Consider the following 19,283-nt stretch of genomic DNA (forward strand, 5'->3'; position numbering starts at 1 on the left):
CTCCACACAGGGCTCAAGACAGAAATTAATTATTTGTTTAATTTATATCATCCGGAATTAATTTATCACAATCATCGTCGAACCGGGCCGGGGGTGGGATGCAGCTGGTTCCTCCTTCGCTTCGGCAGCCGGACAAGGAACGGGGAAAAACTATAAGCAAAGCAAACACGGCACCAACTGCTGTGTCGTTGGTGTGCGATTGAAATGTTTCGCCACTGCTACTGCTGCTCACGGGGATAGACTGAAGAAGATTCTCATAAAAGGCTGGACCGACGAAAGACGAAACGTAAAAGAACGCAAGTCGTGCGAAGAGCAAGAAGGTGAAGGTTGTTGTGACGGGTTCGAAATGGGGGAAAAAACACACACACAGAGTAAAACAAAGTGATGGAAAATGGATCGCTGTACATCATGCTGGGGGTAGCGCTCCCAACTGATTGTATTTACTTTTTGGTTCCAAATTAGGGTTAATGATCTTTTGGAGAGAAGAGGTTGATGTTCAAAAAGTGGGATAGTATTTATTGGCATTTCTATTAATTTAATTATGTATAACAAAAAATGGAACACGTATTGTCACACCCTTGGCGCGAATAATCGAACCGAGTTGAGGGAAAACGAGCAATGCCTAAAGTTTATTAGTGATCTCTTCATTGTCACATTTTCCAACACCTTTCCGTTGCATCGTCTCAAACGAACTGCTCTCCGGAGCTCTGTCTCTCTCTCTCTCTCTCTCTCTTTATTGAAAATTTATAACTTCATTCTTTCCGGAGTACGGCGCGATTGCGACAGCCGTTTCATTGGTGAAGTTTTCGGGACGAAGAAAATGAGCCTGGATGTCGGGTTGGGAAATTTCACCTTCCCGAGTGCATCAGCAAGCAAGCAAGCAACGTACCTGCCCCGTACGGGGCGGTGCATCGATAAATAGATAATTAGAATAGTTTGATTAAAATTTCGTACCCACCGGTGTGTGGTCCAACTCAATGACAATGGCACCGGTGCGTGAAAGGCGACCGTCCTCCCAATTTGTCGCGATCGTCACGGGCACGCGAAAATGCACTCCTAATGTAGAGGCCGCACTGCTGAAATTGCGACGCATCGGACACATTGACGCATCGGGTTTTGATCGGAATGATGATGGCTTGTTACCGGTGGAGGCTCTTCTTTTTTTGTGTATGCTACTGCTGCTTAGAGCTCGCAGCAGCGCTTTGGTGGTCCTTTTCTCATTCTTGTGTGGTTCGGAGAGGAACATAAAAATGTCCAAAAACCCGAGCGCCACACTAGACAGCTAGCCCTTGTAGGGCAGTTGATTTCTTATTTATTAGAACATCAGATGACGGACGGGAACTTCATTTAGATTTATGTTTCGTTTTTCCCTCTGTCCGAGCCAAAACCCGGGCCGCAAAGGACGTTTGCGTGCGTTTCGCTAAATTCGCTCTGCGCTGTGGCGGCACTGTTGTAGGCAACGTTCCGTACTGCATAGACCGGTCCTCTGTCATCGGAAAGGTGCGCAAATCATCAAAGTGATGCAAACCCGAGAGTGTCCCCGTTTTTCCTCACAAAACGCTCCCTCCGTCCACTGTTCCTCTTTCGCTAATACTAGTTGCTAGTGCTACCCTTGCGATTGGGGCCGAAACATGACGGCGGATGGCCGGTACGGTCTAGGAGCCCGGCTACGGCTACACGGACCTGCTGCAATGTGCATTGCGCTTGAATCGTCGCGATCGCGAAGAAGAGTGACGAAGATGATGAGCCCCGGGGGCGCAAGAGAGAGAGAGAGTCATTGAGTTCCGGAATGCATTTCGGGTCTAAAGTGGCCACACGGACACCCATTCACGGACACAGCACGTGTTTGAGTGGGCAAATGGGGGAGGGTATAAACATTCATTTCCACCTCATTTACTTTGTCGTTTTTGGAGCGCATTGCGATGGGAAAATTAGACGCGCAATGTTGGCTGCGTTTTTGCGAGAGCAAATTTCAGCCACACGTACACAATGTATTTGAGCTATGCTGTGAAAACATTATTGGCGTTTGAGTGTGTTTTATTATGCTTATGATGTTTAAATTTTGAATGATTTTATTTGGATTAAACATCACGAAGAATTGTGGAAATAAATGTCACAAATCGACGCTTTGTTTTAAACATTGAAAATAATACATTTTGCTTTTGATATAAAAGTATACAAACTGTGTCTAGTTGTAAGTTTTCCATACAATTGATAGACCACAAACAGCAAACAAACTATTCATAAGCTCATCATGCATCCAGCCGCTCTACATTTGATTATCATATTTTAGTTCATTTCCAACCAATTACATCGGACAGATCAACTGTTCTCACCTGTTACGCACCTTTACGATGGAAAGAGCTGCGAGAAACCTAGAACGAGACACCGATCCAGAGAGAGAGAGAGAGAGAGAACGAGAGAAATAGTCACATTGTGTGCCAAATTACACCCACCCATCAACTCCCACGCGTATCGTTCGCAAGTGCTCGAAAGTGTAAAATGCGCGCCACGGTGTCCACCACGATCGCCTCGGATCGTTCCACCCTCTTTCGGAACCGGCCGTTCGCGCTGCATCCCATCCCGTATCCCGTGATGGCTAATAATGCATAAAATTGCTAACAACGTTTTCATCGTTCGGTTTTCTTGTGCGCTCCAAAAAAGCGTTCCCCTTCTCGGGGCCCTTTTTCGAGTGCGCGAAAACCGTGTAAGACAGGGCAACCGTGGCAGAGTCGGGCCGACTCCTGGCTCTTGGCTCGCAATCCCCCGGTGGACGATAGTAAACGTCCGGCCCCGTAGTGTTGATGGTGTGTTACATAGCGATGGACAGAAATTATGCTCAAACACACACACACACACGCATGCAACAAACTGCTTCATCCGAGTTTGGTTGGCGGTGCAACGACGATCGGAATTAGATTTTCCATCCAAATGAACGCACAGACACACCAACAGAAGCATTGAGTGCAGCCTGCCCCATCGTGACATATCTTTCACCCGACATCCGGTGTAATACTTTTTCACCAATCGACCTGTGCTCGTTGCCGTCGGATGCACTTTTCCGTCCCATCTTTCCGTGTTTCGTTTGTTTTTCAGCCCAAACACCAACCAACATATCGGTACGCACCTTTTGGAAAGCGGGGTGGACCCCTCTTGGGAGGAGAACAGTGCACTTCCAAGCCAACTCCACTCTCAGATACACACACACACACATGCACACAAACATCTCGGGTGGAGAAGTTTTATCATTACGTTTTTGAAATTGCATTTTGCATAATTGATGGGCAAAGCGTACCGTAACCGAAAGGTATATACACACCGTACGCAGCCCCAGAAACGCAGCGACCAAAGCCTACTACACACCGGTGAAAGAGGTCAACACACACACACACACACACGCACAAAAGGTTTGGATGCAGTGCAGCAGGGTGGTGTTGGTGGTGAACGAATTAGGATGCTTGTTTGCTCGTAGGATGTGCCTGTTTTAAATATTTTATTGTGAAGTTTGTCTTTTTCCAAAGGAAGGGGCCTTTTTTAAATGTATAGAAAAAAGTGGGGATGGGGTGGGAGGAGGATAGCGGGTGCCAGGTGCAGTTTGGAGAGTGTGTGTTTGTATGCAAAACACATTTGCACATTCGGAAAGATGCACAGGATTGGATGTGGCCTTAAAAACAGGCTCCCAAAATCTGGCCGACTTACTTTTGGGAGTTACTAAATTGTCTGCCAGAAGAATACCTATGTCACACATTGGAGGTATTTCATTGTTCTAGAAAGAGACTGATCGGCTTCTTCCAGTTCCATCATTTCCTGGTTGCAATATGAATTGACATGCAATGTTAATTCCGCCCATTGAAGCCACTCGTCAGCCCGATAATTACATCTGTTCTAAAATTCCCAAAACCAGGACATGTGTGAAGCTTCTTTTCGGCTTCATTATTACACCAAACATGGCCTTATTCCTGCGCATATGTGCCTACACTTCCTCGGTGCCTTGGCACGCACACGTGTAACTGTTTTGGCACGACTCGAGTCCGTGTGTTTGCCCATTGCCCCGATTCGAGCTGTTTGTGCACCGCCCTCCGCATTCGGTTCGAGTGTATGTAATTTAATATTTGTTATTTCGACTCGGCACTGGATCAACGATCTGAGAGGCTGAACTCGCGCGCCCGAATCGTACAAAAATTAAATCCAAACAAAGCTGCTCCCAAGACGGGACTGGCCGTAATTGGGAAGGGGCGGAGCGGTATGATTGACGTGCCCAGTCAAAACACACACAGGCCGCAAACCACGCGCACAAACCTGCACAGTGCGTGCGCCCGCGCTCGATGGTTGATGGAAATTATGTTGCGAATTTTATGCGGCACATTCCACGCGGCCTATTACTGTGGCCGATGAGGAAGTGAAGATCGATTTCTAGAACCACAAAACCGTTCCGTGCGCGCCGCAAAGGAATGCTGCGAACCGGTGGAAACCTTCCCAAGTGGCCCTCTTGAACTGGCCGGTAAAAGATGCACCCGAATAGGCGGCCGCGCGCGAGCACTCGCGTTTTGTCCAGTGCGTCGGTACGAGTGGCGGTGAATGCGGGAAAAGAAGTTGCATAAAATCTAAAACCAACATTTTGCCACAGCCACCGTAACCGTGCCTGGTGGAGTGGGGCTCGCTTCGCCCACGGGCAGCCGATCGTAAATAAATATTTGCTAATGTTTATTGTTATTATAAATTTGAATACATGTTTCAACTGCATTCGGTACTGTTTCCATACTCATCATCCACATCCACAGTGACCGGGGGCATTATTATTGTTTTGCGGAAATCGTTTTTTGTTCCACCTCTCTCCCTCTCTCTTCCCCGCACGGGCTTCGCGAACGCATTGAAGTATGCGAAAATAGTACGTAAACACACACACACATATGGGGCCGAACTGTTGCTAAGAAGGCGGATAGCACAATAGCACGGTTCGCAACATTGCGGAAGTTGAACCGGCAGCATATGTTGGGTATGCTGTTTTTGTGCAACATACACACACACACGTGCACGCACACATTACAGTCAGTCGCCGCGGTATACGGCCACGATAGTCGATTAGTTGAGTGACTGGAAAACAATGCACAGCCAAAGAACACAATTGACCACAGCATAAAGGGGAAAACCTGACATGGTAGCTACCCCTTTTGCTCCTGCTCCTTCTGCTGCTGATGATGGAACGCAGTAAATGGGTGCAAAAATTGACCGCTACTGGTGCAGGGCTTCGTTCCGTGGGTTCAGCGTGTTGGAGTGAGGAAATGTAAGGAAGCAATCAACAGCAAATGGTACAATGTTTGGCATTTTAGTCAATGCTTTGGAGTCATATAGAGAGCATAATAGCTCTTTGAGGGAGGGTACCAGTGCAACATTGTACAAGAGATTCTTAAAAATTCTTAGTTTTTTTTTTTAATATTTTTACACATTTTGTTACATCAATTACATGTAATCTCTAGACCTATTGAATGTCCTATTTAATGGCATTATGGCACCAACATGAATTCTTCCAATTAAAATGTCTAAAACACTACGAAATCATTGATATTTTCAACTCCAAAAATGTGTCCCACCATTTGATTGCGTTGTTTCTATGAGAAGCTTCAAACATGAAGATTCAAAGGAAGTTTATCTTGCAAACATAAGTCCACTTTCTGTAATAAAATCATGTTCTTTAGAATCCACAATGCTCAGATACCTGGAACTTCAAAAACTTTTGTCGTTCTCTTATGCAGCAGAGAATAACCTTTGACCTGTTAAACCTTGGATTGCGTATCTCAATCTTTTGTGCCTAGGACACTATGCTTCTACAAAAACATGTTTAAACCATATGATAACAAGAGATTAGGCTCAAGGTGTTTGTAGGATCCCAACGTTTCAGACACGAAGCGACCAATTCCAATGTAAAACTAAACTGTTTTTGCCATTTCAATAGTGCTGCTTCGGTTTCTGTTAAAATAGAAATTTTCCCTCGATCGGGTATTTCCTTCACGCAAAGTTAAACTTCCAACCACAACAACAAGGTGGGATGTTACAACATCACCAATAAATAGTACACCGCAATAGAATTCCCCCACTCCACCCCAGGGAGCCCAGCAGCAGCAGCAGCAACACTAGAAGATCATAAACAATAATAAAGAAATAAATCACAACCACCCAACCGTAGCCGAGAGCCCCGGAGAGCAAGCGAACGGACTAGTTTAGAGGCAGCAACTCTCAGGCCATCTGAGACAGAGTACGATAAAGTAGTTTGTGAATTGTTTTTTTTTTTCGTTCGCGAAGGTTTTCTTGAAATATTGAAAAAAAACCCCTACAAGACAGCAACGTTTCAATATAATAAAAACACACCACAAACCGGTACCCCCGGTAGCCGCAAGTACTTATGCCACCAGTTTTGATATATCCATTTCTAATGCCATCCGTTAGGAGCAGCAGCGTCCACGAAAGTTGTGACTAAATGGCGCTTCTTTTTCCACACAGCTTCGCTACGGAAGGTTACCTTGTTGATAAAACCTTCCCGGTGAATGGATCGGCCCGGATGAAGATTTATGGTACAGTGACGAGCATAAATAGTATTGTACGGCGATGTGCAATGTGACGTTTGGTTCTTTTCTTTTTTTTTTTTTTGCGCTACGACGTGGAACCAGCAGTCCCCCGTGAATTGCAGCCGCAATCGTGTCTTCCGGCCTGGGGGGCGGGGGACATGGAGAGATTTACAACCGAAAGTACCGCAGCATAATCGAGCCATTTAAGAGCGCAGCAACGTTAAAGTGATGCCAACAATTTTACATCACCCGGTGGTAGGGCTGGATATTGTAAACGATCTTTACGCGTACGTTGTACGATCAAACAGCCACCAACTTCTTGGCCGGTGTGCCCACACCTTACTATGTATCACGCTTCCCACCTCTCTAACGTGCGCTACCGCAGGATCATTTGTTACGCGCATCAGCATAACGCAAATTATCCACCCCGATCGTTCCGTGGTGCATGCACCACCGACCGATCGATTCGTGTTTCTCTGTTGTGCTGTTTTTTTTTTTATTGCACCACAGCATGATCATGCCGGCGACGTCTGGCGACGTCTGCAGCGACCGAAGGCAAACACAAAGCAGCACCCCAAAAGCTACTGGAGTTTTGTTTTTTCAAGCGCAGTTGCAACGATCATCTTGTGCCAGGACTGTTAATGGAATCAGAGGAGAGAGAAGAAGGTATCATTTTCTTACTCTCGACCTTTGGGAATCAAACAAACCGCCCGTGTCTCGGTTCTTTTTTGTGTTGCTGCACACTTCTAAGATGCGTTACCGCAGAACCAGCCAGCACAGAGAGGAAGTGCAAAGGTAGTGTTTATGTGCTTATACGTAATTTACCTATCGATCGAAGGCCGGTTTGCGCCGGCTGATACGCCGCCAGAGGACCTGTCTGATTCTGGCGAAAATCTTTCGGGATTTTTTGTGCGTCTGTCAGTCGGGTCGATCGGCAGCAGCCTCAAGATGGCCCAGAATTCTCGAGACTGGTTTACTTAAAAAAAGATGCAAGATCGCTGACCTTGAGATTGATTAACCACCGGACCCCGGTATGCAAATTGCCAAACGGTGGTTTGCCCTTCCAGGCAACAAGTTTCGGGAAAAAGGGATCGACCACTTGATCATTATAATACAGCGAGATAGTATTTTGCGCCTCATTTCTCGCTGTCTCTGTCGTTCTTTCCCTCTCTCTCTCTCTCGTTGAACCATTGCAGAACCAAAGCGCGATCGAACCGATCGGGTATCATTATGCTTGATATCGATACTTCCAACATACACAGTAACAGTGACCCCGGAGCCTCGGTTTTTTTTCCAGTGAAAATGCACCCAGAAGCCCGTAGGTTATCATTTTTATTAATTTACTTCGTGCTACCGAAATGCGCAAACGGCTGTCGGGGATTTTTTCTTCCACTCTTTCCCCTGTCCGGGAAGCGAATTGATGATGTGTTTGCAAGCGTTCGTATATTTTTTGTGGACGAGTTTGTGGAGTTTGAATTTAAATTCGCTCACTTTTGCTTTACTTATCGCTTCCGTGCAAGAAGAAGTGCAAGTGAATCTCAAAGGGGGCTTTCTAATTGCCGCGGGGCATGTTTTTTGCCGTTCAGAATCGTGTGAATCCTTGGAGCATTTCAGGGTGGGATTAGGTGCTGACGGCATCATCACGCACAATTTGTGTGGAGTTTTATAATATTACATCATATTCTTTGATTGTTGGTAATAAAGAAGCTCCTTCTGCATTTCTGGAATCATTCTGGCGGCCGAATGGAAATACGAGTAACTATTGCAGTTACAAAATGAGTTCATTGGGACGGCAAAGTTAAGCCGCGAAGAATTATAAAATTTTAAATGATGATATTATTTTTTTAAGTTTTGAAACGCATTTTTGCTTAGAAAGATAGGTACATCGTTTCCTACTTTCTTTCTAAGTTTCTAACTTAACTTTACAAGTACAAATAACAGTTCTGCTAGATCATGTATTTTATCGTAAACAACCTCATCTCATAAAAACCCTTTGACAACATTAGATTTTGCAAAGAGATCGATAATGGGGCCCTTTCCGTTTTAAGTTGGTAGGCTGAAATTTCAGCCTGTCAGCTGTTTGCATTGTATAGCAGTTTTCGAGCAGCTATCTAAGTCAGTATAATATACTGGTGGGCTTATCCCAAGGTGTATGAATTTAGCAGGCTAATTTTTATCGCTTCTGTTTCTGAATGAAGATTTTAAGAGTTTTTTGTGTATTTTCCAAGCCTCCAGAAAGATTGTTTGACCAAAAGTTTTCACCCGTTCTGTCAAAAAGTTATGTTCAAATTTCGTTATAAAAACATGCTATGAGACCACCTGAACTAAATACACTTTGATTCTGGATTCCATCACCAGATCTCTTTAATGCACCTCGGGATAAATGTAAACACCACCTTGTTTAGCCATTTTTCGAGCAGGTTCTCGAATCTAATTCTAGCTTTGAGGCTAGAATAATCTTGACTGCAAAATTGCAGGTTAGTTTTATGTATGTTTTTGTATGGAGTGTTTACATGATTTCAGCCTCCAACTGTCGAACTCCATACAAAAAGCTGACTAGAATCGTAAAGGGTCCCAATAAGTTTAAAATATCGAGCTCTGCAGCAAGTAATCTATGAATACAAGTATGTATTGCTCTTCAGTAATTAAATCTGCTCTTTTCGTACTGAACCAAGGATTCACTCAACCCTGTGAATACATCGTACCATTTCTGTATTGTTGAGGGAACAAAATTATCGATTTTCTGGCCACGAATGCTGCATCCCGTAACGCGCCTCGTTTCTCACTTCACTAAACAACATTTTTGTTTTAAAATTTTCATTTGCTCGTACATTAATTTTCATCCCATCCTCAACTGGCAACCTACGGCAAAGGTACCGGGGTGCGACTCAGCTTCAAATAAAACTAAAACCTGCAGCACTCTCTTTTCGATCCGCCAGTCTGGCCGTTTCATTTCACTTCCCTGCAATACCTGGTTTGTGTGCGTGGGTGTGTGCGCTCGCTCAGTGCGATGGGTTTGTCTTTTTCTGTTGTTTTGCAATAGCGAGCAAGAAACAGAAGAAAAAATACAGCCCTGAGCCCCTCGATACGACGCATCGACCTATTATCCTGTGCGGAAAGGTGCCCTGGCGGAGAAAAACGCCTATCCATCTATCTATAGTTGCTCATCAATTCTCCGCCAAAAAAATAAAAGCAAAACAAAAACGCAAACCGAATCGCACGAGACTAGACACACACGCGGGCTCCGGTACCATGCACTCCCTTGCACACACACCGACTATAAACTCTTTTCCTATATTTTTTTCCTGCCCAAGCTTTCAATGTGTCCCTTCAGGTTTGATCATGTTCCTTGCAGCCCGGTTCCTTTCCCTTGCAAGCCATTGCGACCGTTTGCCCAAATAAAGCAACAAGGCAGTGCAGCCTCCAACTACACTGTCCCGCATTTCGCATATCGCAAAAGGATTGCCCGCACACACACATACAGACACACATACAAAGAGTGCAAAATAGAACAGGGAATGGCAAAATTTGGTGCAGAAAAATCGCAACCAGCAGTGAAGCAGAAGATAGATACGCGAGTGAAATGGGGTCTAAAAAATGGATCCGTTCTCTCGTGCGCGTTGCGAAATGAGGCCCTTCCAGCAGCAACGGAACCAAACAACACAAAAAAAAGTTGCCAAAAAACGCAACAAAATCGGGAAATATCCTTCCCTTCGCCTATTTCCCGATGAGTCTTTACCCATCATCACACTCCACACGCCAGGCCAGGAACTATGCGGAGGTGGGTTTGGGCATGTAAGCAAATGCAATGAGGAAAAGATCCACAAACGAACGGTGGGGCATTTTTTTTAAACACGAGAAGGGTGAACACACACACATAAAGAGTGATTTCTCTTCGTTTTTTTCACCGCTCATAGATAAAAAAAATTCGAATACTTCCGACTACTCAACCCTTTCCTCGCGGGCGATAGAAAATCTCCCCATTGTGCAGTTCGTTATGAAACGAGCGCTGCCTGCGCGCACGTCCTGCCAGCCGTTATATTATATTAAATATCATTCGGCGGAGAATTCGCGGGATCTTCCGCACCAGGCGCTCTCGCGGACAATAGAAGATAAAATGAATCTCCGCATACACACACACACACACACATTGGCTGATTTGGACAGGGAGAGTCTGGAGCGTTCGCGGAAAATCGAGCATTAACGGGAGGAAACGGAAAGAACAGAACCATTGCACCGTGTCCCAGCAAAAAATGAAAAAAAGCCAACCAAAGCGATTGCATTTGTTTGTTTTCCCTTTTTTGGTGTGTCGCCTGTGTGCGCCCTGTGCGGTCCACAGCATTTTTCCCCCCCGCCCGAAGAGTACTGGCGTGCTAACAGGGGGCCAGTAAAACCCCCCGACGAAATTGGGATGTATCGTGAATCTTTCCCCGCTTCCCTTTCGCTAAACGCACGCGACAGAAACAGAAATTCATCCTTCTCCGATAATTGTCGCTGTCGGTGTGGACTGATGATGATTTCGACCGGCTCCGGAGCTGCAGAAATGTTTCTAATGCGGACGATGGGTTACATGTGGGGATGGGGATTACCAACAAAACTAAAAAAACAAACATGACAAGAGGAACAGCGAACGTACCCCCCTCGAGCAGAGCGTCATACTATCGCCATTGAAACATTTCAATTTTGAGTTGAAAATATTTTCGGCAAAATGGGTTCGTTTTTCGTTGTTCTTATACTTTTGCGTAGCTGGTGAATTTTTAAATGGCACCAACCTCTGGTTTGCTCATTGGGATGATAGTAGCAGGAAAAGTTGTTGTGTTGCTCATTGTCGTTTTTAGATTATGCTGCAGCAAGGTTTGTTGGTTTAGTTTTGTTTTCCAGTGTACTTTAGGCAAAATTTATTCAATTTCTGATGATTTTGACTAAATCTTAGATAAAAAGCGACCATAATTTTAATTTCTGGACATTTTGTACCTATTTCCAACCATCAAGATAAACTTCATAATAAATTGTTTTAGCCTCACGATAAAATCAACGACTTATTTCATATTTTTTTACTAATATTTAGCTAATTTTGATCTCAATCTGATTTCATTTTCTTTTCTTTTAGATTTACAAGACTTATAACACTTACTAATAAAACATATTAATTAAAAAGAATCATTTTGATGAATTGTTGTATACGTATTACGTATTGTATTCAATGTATTGTTGTTTACGATCGCAGTGACGTAAAAGCTACTTTTAGTCCTTCGAACCGGATTTTGTCTCGCCTGTTCCGTCACATAGACAGGCAAAACGAAACCTATTTTAAAGATTTTTCTGCTCATCCCAGCTAAGAAATGGAATGTATTTTGCATCACACCTGCAATCGATCGTCGATTTCTAAACCATGCTCCTGTGTGCCTCCCTGAACGTCATCGACCACATTGTTGTTTCAATTTTCCCGTTCAGCAAAACGGTAGGCAAACTGGAGGCTGCAAATAAAACCCAGCCAACGGCCGGTCATGTCTACCCAGCAACACCGGAACCATTGCCTCGAACAGGCCACATTGCAGCAGCGGGTGTTCAATGTTTCCCCCTCCCCTGCCTTCGAGACATGTAAAACGAAATAAAAACTATGGGCACTGAAAGGTGGCTGCGCTCTTACTACGCAAGGGGCTCTGCAGGAATTCATGGACGAATACACTTGCCCGCTCTTTCACTCCCGTACGGTGCTTCGTCTCCCTCCCAAAGGATGGCTTGGGCAAACAGACCCGAGCGAAAAGCGAATCCTGTCACCCACATAACACTTTTTAATTTCTATCCACCTTCCTTCACCTTCCTCGAGGACGGCGGCGCGCTCGGGGTAACGGAGAACGGGTTTGGTGGGCGCGCACGCGAGTGCCCACTGGCCCGGCCCTTATGCTGTACCGTGATTTTTTCTACCGCACGCTGAGTGGAATGGACAGTTTATTTTTTGGCGCAAAGTCGTGTGCTCTTCGTGAGTGAGAGGGTTGCGTGTGTTTTTTTTTTTTGTTTTCGTTTTATCACACAGGGCAAGGCACGTTGTAACCGTGCGCGTTTGTAATGCTCGCTCCGCCGTTCGAACCCCCGGCCAAAATACCGAAAAAAGGAGCCACAAAAATACGCGTACGAGGGAACGCTCGCGGCCAAAGGAGCCGGTTCCCGCAAACCGTCGGTGGATGCCGAATCAGCACGACAGGACACACGATACACAACGTTTTGCTCCTCCAACGACCGTACGGTACGGTTGTGTTTGATTCTATTTTCTATCGCGATCCGCAGCCTGTGGCCAACGGCAATCGGCGGCGTTCCACAATCTTCCCACAATCCCGCCCGCCACGAAGTGCCATCTTAATGCCCGTCCCTGTTCGCTGTGCCAAAGCAAAACCAAAAACGAAACAATTTTGCAAGCAGCCAGTATCAACCAAAATCACACCAAAAAAAAAAGCACAAGTCTAAAAACCGAACCGATCACCTCAGAAAAAGTCACCAACGTACGGGAAAGCGTCGGTACCGGGCGTCTCCACGGTACAGCAAAGCGTACTGCGGAGCGTATTGGCCGTTGTTGTGTGTTTATTTCCCAGCTCCCGACTGTACAATGTAGTTTCGGGCGCGTATGAGATGATCCTGCCGAATCCATTCCTTCTAAAAAAAAAATGAAAATGTTACTCCAAAAGCATTTACAAGCTCCTGATGGTAATGCTTTTGTTTATTTTTGGAGGTGCATTTTCCTTTTTTTTTTTTGCAGTGCCTTTAACTCCTTCTCTTCCGCGTGTGTGTTCGCCGTCAAATCGCAGGTACCTATAGCACCGCTCTGTGTTGAAAGAAAACTGTTCCGGGTAGGACTGTTCCGAATCAAAGCCAACGCAAAACGCAACACTCAGCACGCGGAACGGTCGAACGAGTGACTCCTTTGGTATTGGGACTTGGTTTTTTTTTATTTTTTTTTGTTACAACATTTCAACCCATTGGCCGTTGGTGCGAGGCGCATGGAACGTTGTGTGGAAAGTGGAAAATCGCGTTTTTAATTTTTACGAATTTTATACCAGTCTACTGCCGCGGGTTGAACGAGCGAAGGCGTAAGAGAGAGAGAGAGTTAGCCAATGCGTGTACTGCGTGCGTGTGTGTGTGTGTGTGTGCGCTTGGCCTGTGCTGTCGTTTGCTAAACAGGACGCATGCATCGCTGTACGAACGTTACACCGTTGGTACGGCAAATGAGCTTCATGCTGGACGTGTTGGGTTGGGGAATCATGATTTCGTGCAATAAGCAGCAGCAATTCTCTGCAGCAAGAAGCTGACGATGCTGTGACTCATGTCAGAGGCTACAGGGGAGAGTCGAAACGGATATGAAATTTGAATTAAAATCTTGCTTCTAACAACGGAGCATGTACGTATATGGATGTTATTTTGGTGTTTTTTTTTGATGATGGAAATGTTTGATGTTGTAACAAGCATTGGCGAAACAACCATAACAAATGATACGGTGACAGGGACTTTCAAGCGTGGATTTTTGTGCTAAAAAAATGGGGTGCAAACAGGGGTAAAACTGATTCAGGTGTTTTTTTTTTTGTATCGCATTGAGTTTTTAAATTTATAATACATTTTCCAAAGATTTTGATTTGGAGCATTTATTTTTAATAACATATTTTTTCGTAGGTACCATCTACAGTTTTTTTTGTAAAAAGTCACATTATGCTATTGGTAGCCCTCAGAAGAAGAGAGAAAACACGAAATATTGATTTTCAAGAACTCGAACATTGTTCACTATATCTGGCAACAAAGTCAGAGAGATAATAAACTCTAGTACATGATTTTAAGTTTAGTATGAATGCAGGACTGCAACATCTCCATCGATTTTAACTCAAAAATCCATTCATAAATGACTTTCTTTCAATACCCTTACTAAAGACCTTACTTAATTTCTTATTAAAAACTAGCAAACAATAAACACTTATTAATCTGAATCTATATCCCTTTTCCTTTCCTTACAGGTGAGTGTCAATGCATACCATACATCGCTTCAAAATGGCACACGATCGGTAAGATATTAAAAGGAAATTATGCTCAACCACCAGGAGCAGTCCCGTCCTTTCGCCCATCTTGCCACAACCATGGTAGGAATAAATATAACATTCTACACATGAAAAAAGGGATCCTGATTTATGATTCCCCTGCCAGTCCAATGCCAGCTCAAAATGATATTTCCCTCCCAACCGAGCGAGACAGCACGGCCCGAAACCTATAACCCATAATTAAATTCATCGATATTATCGCCCGTACTCCTACCGGCGTAGCAGTGCCGATCACAATGGCACACCACCAAAAAACCCCGGGTGCTCCCGCTGCCGTAACTACTTCTGCAACAATCAATGGCAATTATCAGTCCCTTTGCCTAGAGAGCCGACTACGACTGTCCCACAAAACTGCATCAGGATGTAGCCCGTGCACACGCAGACACAGACGTGAAGTTCCATTTATTTCTTCCACCGAAACAACATCTCCCAAAACATCCAACCCCGGTCCGGGCTAGGTCGTTTGTCAAAATTGACACCACTTGTACGGAGGGTGCCCCTTAGTAGTCTCAAAACACCCGCCGGCCGCCCAACAAAGTGCCCTTCGAGGTAAGGGTTTGGGGCTCTCGGGTGACTGATTGTGTGTGTGCGAGAGAGAGAGAGAGATTGTCCGGGTCCGGTCTCAAAACAAGTCGTGCCGAAGAATGTACGCGGCCACTATACGAGTGTAGACAGCAAAGAACATGCGAGACGTAACCGAATGACGAATGCAAACTCCGACTGCGGACGGTTACTCTGGTGCACTCTGGTGCACTGGGCTGCTAACATTAAGCGTCCCCTGCACATCCCACCACAACCGGAAGCGATGCGTTACGACGTGTACCAAAATTAGAAGCACACATATACATAGACGCACAGAAAACACAGCAAACTGTCACCAGAGTTGCATCGAGCGGTACGCAAAATTGTCCAAAACCCGGGAGCCCGGGAGCGGGAAATAAAATATATAAAATATAATTCAATTTTAAAACCTACTACGCTGCAAGCGTTCTCGTTCTTGCAGGTCCGATCGGCGAACGGAGAACGATGACGGACCCGCACACATTCCGAAACGGTTTTCGAAGGGTTTTTGGGCCGGTTTCGAAACGAAGGAAAAACAAACCATCGTGGGCAGGGGGGGGGGGCGGAGGAGCGAACAGTTGACAAGTTTCATCAAAATTCATGCCCATCCTTTTTGGGACGTGCCCATTGGTGGTGTACACGCACACAAGGGCTCATCTTCTTGGAGTGTGTGTCTGGTGCAGCACCTACCACTGGATGTGTCTGTGCGCTCAGGATAACTTCATCCCAGAGCGTCCACCTCGGATGATGCAAACGAACTCGTCCTCGGACGCTTGCAATCGGGAAAGGCCCAACACTCCCCTCCCGCACCACTGGCGGGCTGGATGGATGCATACAATTCGTCAGTTTCTGCATTTCACTCGATGCATCATCATTCCGACTGTTCCGTCCGGCCAATCGTGATCGTTTTCTGTGTCTGTGTCCGGCGTCGTATGTGCAGTACGTTTTTTTTTTTTTTTGGTGGACCCACTTCTTCTCTACTACTCACTCAGTGCATCGCCACCTGCACGGGAAGGTTCCCGTTGTGCCGAGTTGTGCAGGCCCGCTGCCTGAAGTGTTGCATCCGAGCCGAGCAGGACTCGGTATAGTCATCACGCATAGGCGCCGAGGGACAGACTTTGGGATGTGTTGTAGCAATTTACTGAATTCTTTTTTCCACTCTTTGGACACACTCCCGCCAGTCCGCCGGCCCGGGCCCGCACTGGACGGAGAGGCCTATTTTTCTTGCACAGACACAATTACACCTATCCATTGCACCTTTCCGGCACTGTGCTGGATGCTCAGGTGTACAGCAGCGAGCACGAAGAAGCAAGGGCCCGGCAAGAACCGGCAACGATGTGCGCTAGTGCAAGTGCAATATCATCCCCCCCTGAGTGGCCATTTGCCGAGGTACGAGTGAACGTGGGGAAGCGACCGAATGAACGGTCTGTCAACACGGCCTGGACGGGAAGTTCTGGCTGCACCCAGCGGGGCCCGTATATCGTCATATTTTGCGTGATGGATAAAGGACCGTTTCATCCGTTTCTGGGCGAAAGATAGACGTCACGTCGGTGACGTAGGTTCGCAAAAATGGAAGGAAATTTATACACCATACCTTTGCCTCCTCCACCCTCCTCCACTCCCGGGCTTCAGGTATCGCATTACGTCGCCGGACGTCTGGGTGCATTCTGCGTCCTCCGTTTTTTTTTTTTGTATGCAGATGTCGCATCACCCGTTCGCACCTCTCGCGTCCGAAGGAAAGCGGCAACCGGAACGCGCACCGGGACAGTGCGGAAACTTCCGCTCCATCATCCCGGTCAGTTGGTCCACGGTGAAGTGGATGAATTTCTCCAATTGGCTGGCGCGTACATGATCTGAGCAATTTCCCTTTCGGATGCACCGACGACGGAACAGATGTGATATAGTTTGGAGCGTTTTTTTTTTTTGGTTGTTTCGTTCATTGGCAGAGTGTGCGCTTTTTTGTTGTTGTGTCACGCAAGCGGAATTGAATATATTTTCCCGACGGCTGCCTTCTTCCCGAAGCCGAAGAGGATACACCCGCGTGGTTCGATGAGTTGTCGTGAAGGTCTGTCGGTGGGACTTTGGAGAGTCGCTAGTCGTGAGGAGAGTGAGAGAGTGTTTGAACAGCGCTACAGGGCGCCTGAATGTTTGTGTCCAGTTATAGAATTTCCGCGAGCATGTTGTCATTCGCGATGTTGAGGACTGGTTCGCTTAATTGACTTTGTTGCGCGCACACACACACCCCGGCGTTGTGAGTTGAGTGCATGGATCGATTTTTACGTCTGAATCGGATGAAATGAAGAAGAAAAAAGAACATCACATCGGTTTGATTGCGTATCGGGGGGTGTTCGGTGTGTAGTCGCGACAATTTTTTTAATTTTAAGTCGAAATGTTCCATACTTTGAGAACTTCTTGCATTTGAACGTATCAAAAATTAAGAATCGGTTTGAAAACATTCCAACAAACGTTATAATTATCAGACATTTATCTTTGCCTTTTTTTTGCTCCCTGCAGCACATTCAGACATTTATTTGCGAACTTGCTTCCGTTTGTTGCGACCTACATTATCGCCGCCCGCCGAAAGAAATCGCACAATACGCTACATACATTCGCTTCAACCTCATTACCATACGTCAGCCGGATAATGGCAAGCCCCGAAAGCCCACAAATCATTGTACAGTTGTCCTCCTCCCGCAGAAAGGCGGGTTATCAACGCCGCATCGTCGCGAACTGTTGAACAAGACATAAATCATGGCTTCCTTCGCTTTGCTCCACTGTTCGACGTTGGACATTTCAAAACATTTCCACCCCGTATATGTGTAAGTCCCGCCGTCTCCATTCAGTCTCTTCTGTTACTCTCTCCTTCTCTCTCTTTCATTCGTTCTATCGCTCTTGCTGGGAGGCGACACTTTCTGGACATTTAGTCGCTTGGAATTACAACCGTTCGGCGAAGAAACAAAACACACCACCAACGAGCTGCAAGCTGAATGTACACACACACACACACACACACACACACACACACACACACACACACACACACACACACACACACACACACACACACACACACACACACACACACACACACACACACACAAACATCCCCTTGGTACGCTGGGCTAAAAGTAGTGCCGGGGTGGAAGTCGCTTCGCAGACGGGGCGGGCAGGCAGCATCGAAACATCAATAATTACTGGGTTTTAATATTTAATTTATTTTATCGAAATGCCGGGAATGCTATGCCACTCGTCCACCACAGCCATTGCATGGTGGCTTGTGACACGTGTGTGTGTGTGTGTGTGTTTGCCCTGCGTGCGACATAATGCCGGGTCGAGACGCCTGGCTGGGGTTAAGGCGATATAAAGGGTTTGCCTCACGGCGGCCTTGGCATTTGTCCGGACGAGCGCGTTAAGGGCCGGTAGGAGGAAGCGAGATAAAAGCAAAGAAGCAGGGTCCGTCCTTCCGCACGGTCGACGGGGCGCGCGCGAGGCTGTAATTTAGCTGGCAGCGGCACCGACTAGCGACAACGGCTAGCGACACTGGGACTGGTGTATATTATTACAAATATATTTTATTGTATTATTATATGAATAATAAATAATACCGCCCCGCCGCACCCGCGCGCGCACGACAGTGTATTCATAATCATAAAATATGAATGAACCGCGGGTGCGGCCCTCGACCGTTCTCCTCGATGTGTTCCGTTGTCTCTCCTTGCTCGGTAGCTCGATTCGAATTTTATCGATCAGATCCGGAGTCTTCCGTCCCATTTTAGTGCTGGCGAAGCAGCGCTTTGGTTGACTCTAAGGCCACTGTTTGTGTGTACTGGACGGTACTGAAGTACCACCACTTCACGGGAAAAGAAAGGCACAAACGAGACACCAACGGAAAGATATTTCTCTATCACCTGTGAAGGGGGGAATGGAATAGCAACTGACCCCTATTACTAGCAATAACAGAAGCCCTATCATTTACCAGGCTTCATAGCGCAACATTACAAACGAATCGAAAAGCGAGGAACAAAGTATCGATTTGTATCAGCAGTAATTATCCGTCTATTTACTATGCTGAGAGAAATTG

The 19,283-nt window shown here is 46.0% G+C and overlaps 1 protein-coding gene across 15 annotated transcripts in view; it reads left to right on the forward strand.

Annotated features, from left to right (window-relative positions):
* The window catches only part of LOC121591672 (protein bric-a-brac 1-like), a 138,734-nt gene that overhangs the window by 38,147 nt on the left and 81,304 nt on the right, over window positions 1-19,283 (forward strand). The window contains exon 3 of one of the 15 annotated variants that reach the window (XM_041912432.1): window positions 14,561-15,544. The exons of the other annotated variants lie outside the window; for them this stretch is intronic. Within the exon in view, the coding sequence (XP_041768366.1) occupies window positions 14,561-14,620 (60 nt within the window). The 3' untranslated portion in view covers window positions 14,621-15,544. Of the gene's footprint in view, window positions 1-14,560; window positions 15,545-19,283 lie in introns of those variants that run through there. 15 annotated transcript variants of the gene reach the window in all.

Source organism: Anopheles merus, chromosome 2L (assembly GCF_017562075.2).
Source record: "Anopheles merus strain MAF chromosome 2L, AmerM5.1, whole genome shotgun sequence".
In the NCBI taxonomy this organism is placed as follows: Eukaryota; Metazoa; Arthropoda; class Insecta; order Diptera; family Culicidae; genus Anopheles; species Anopheles merus.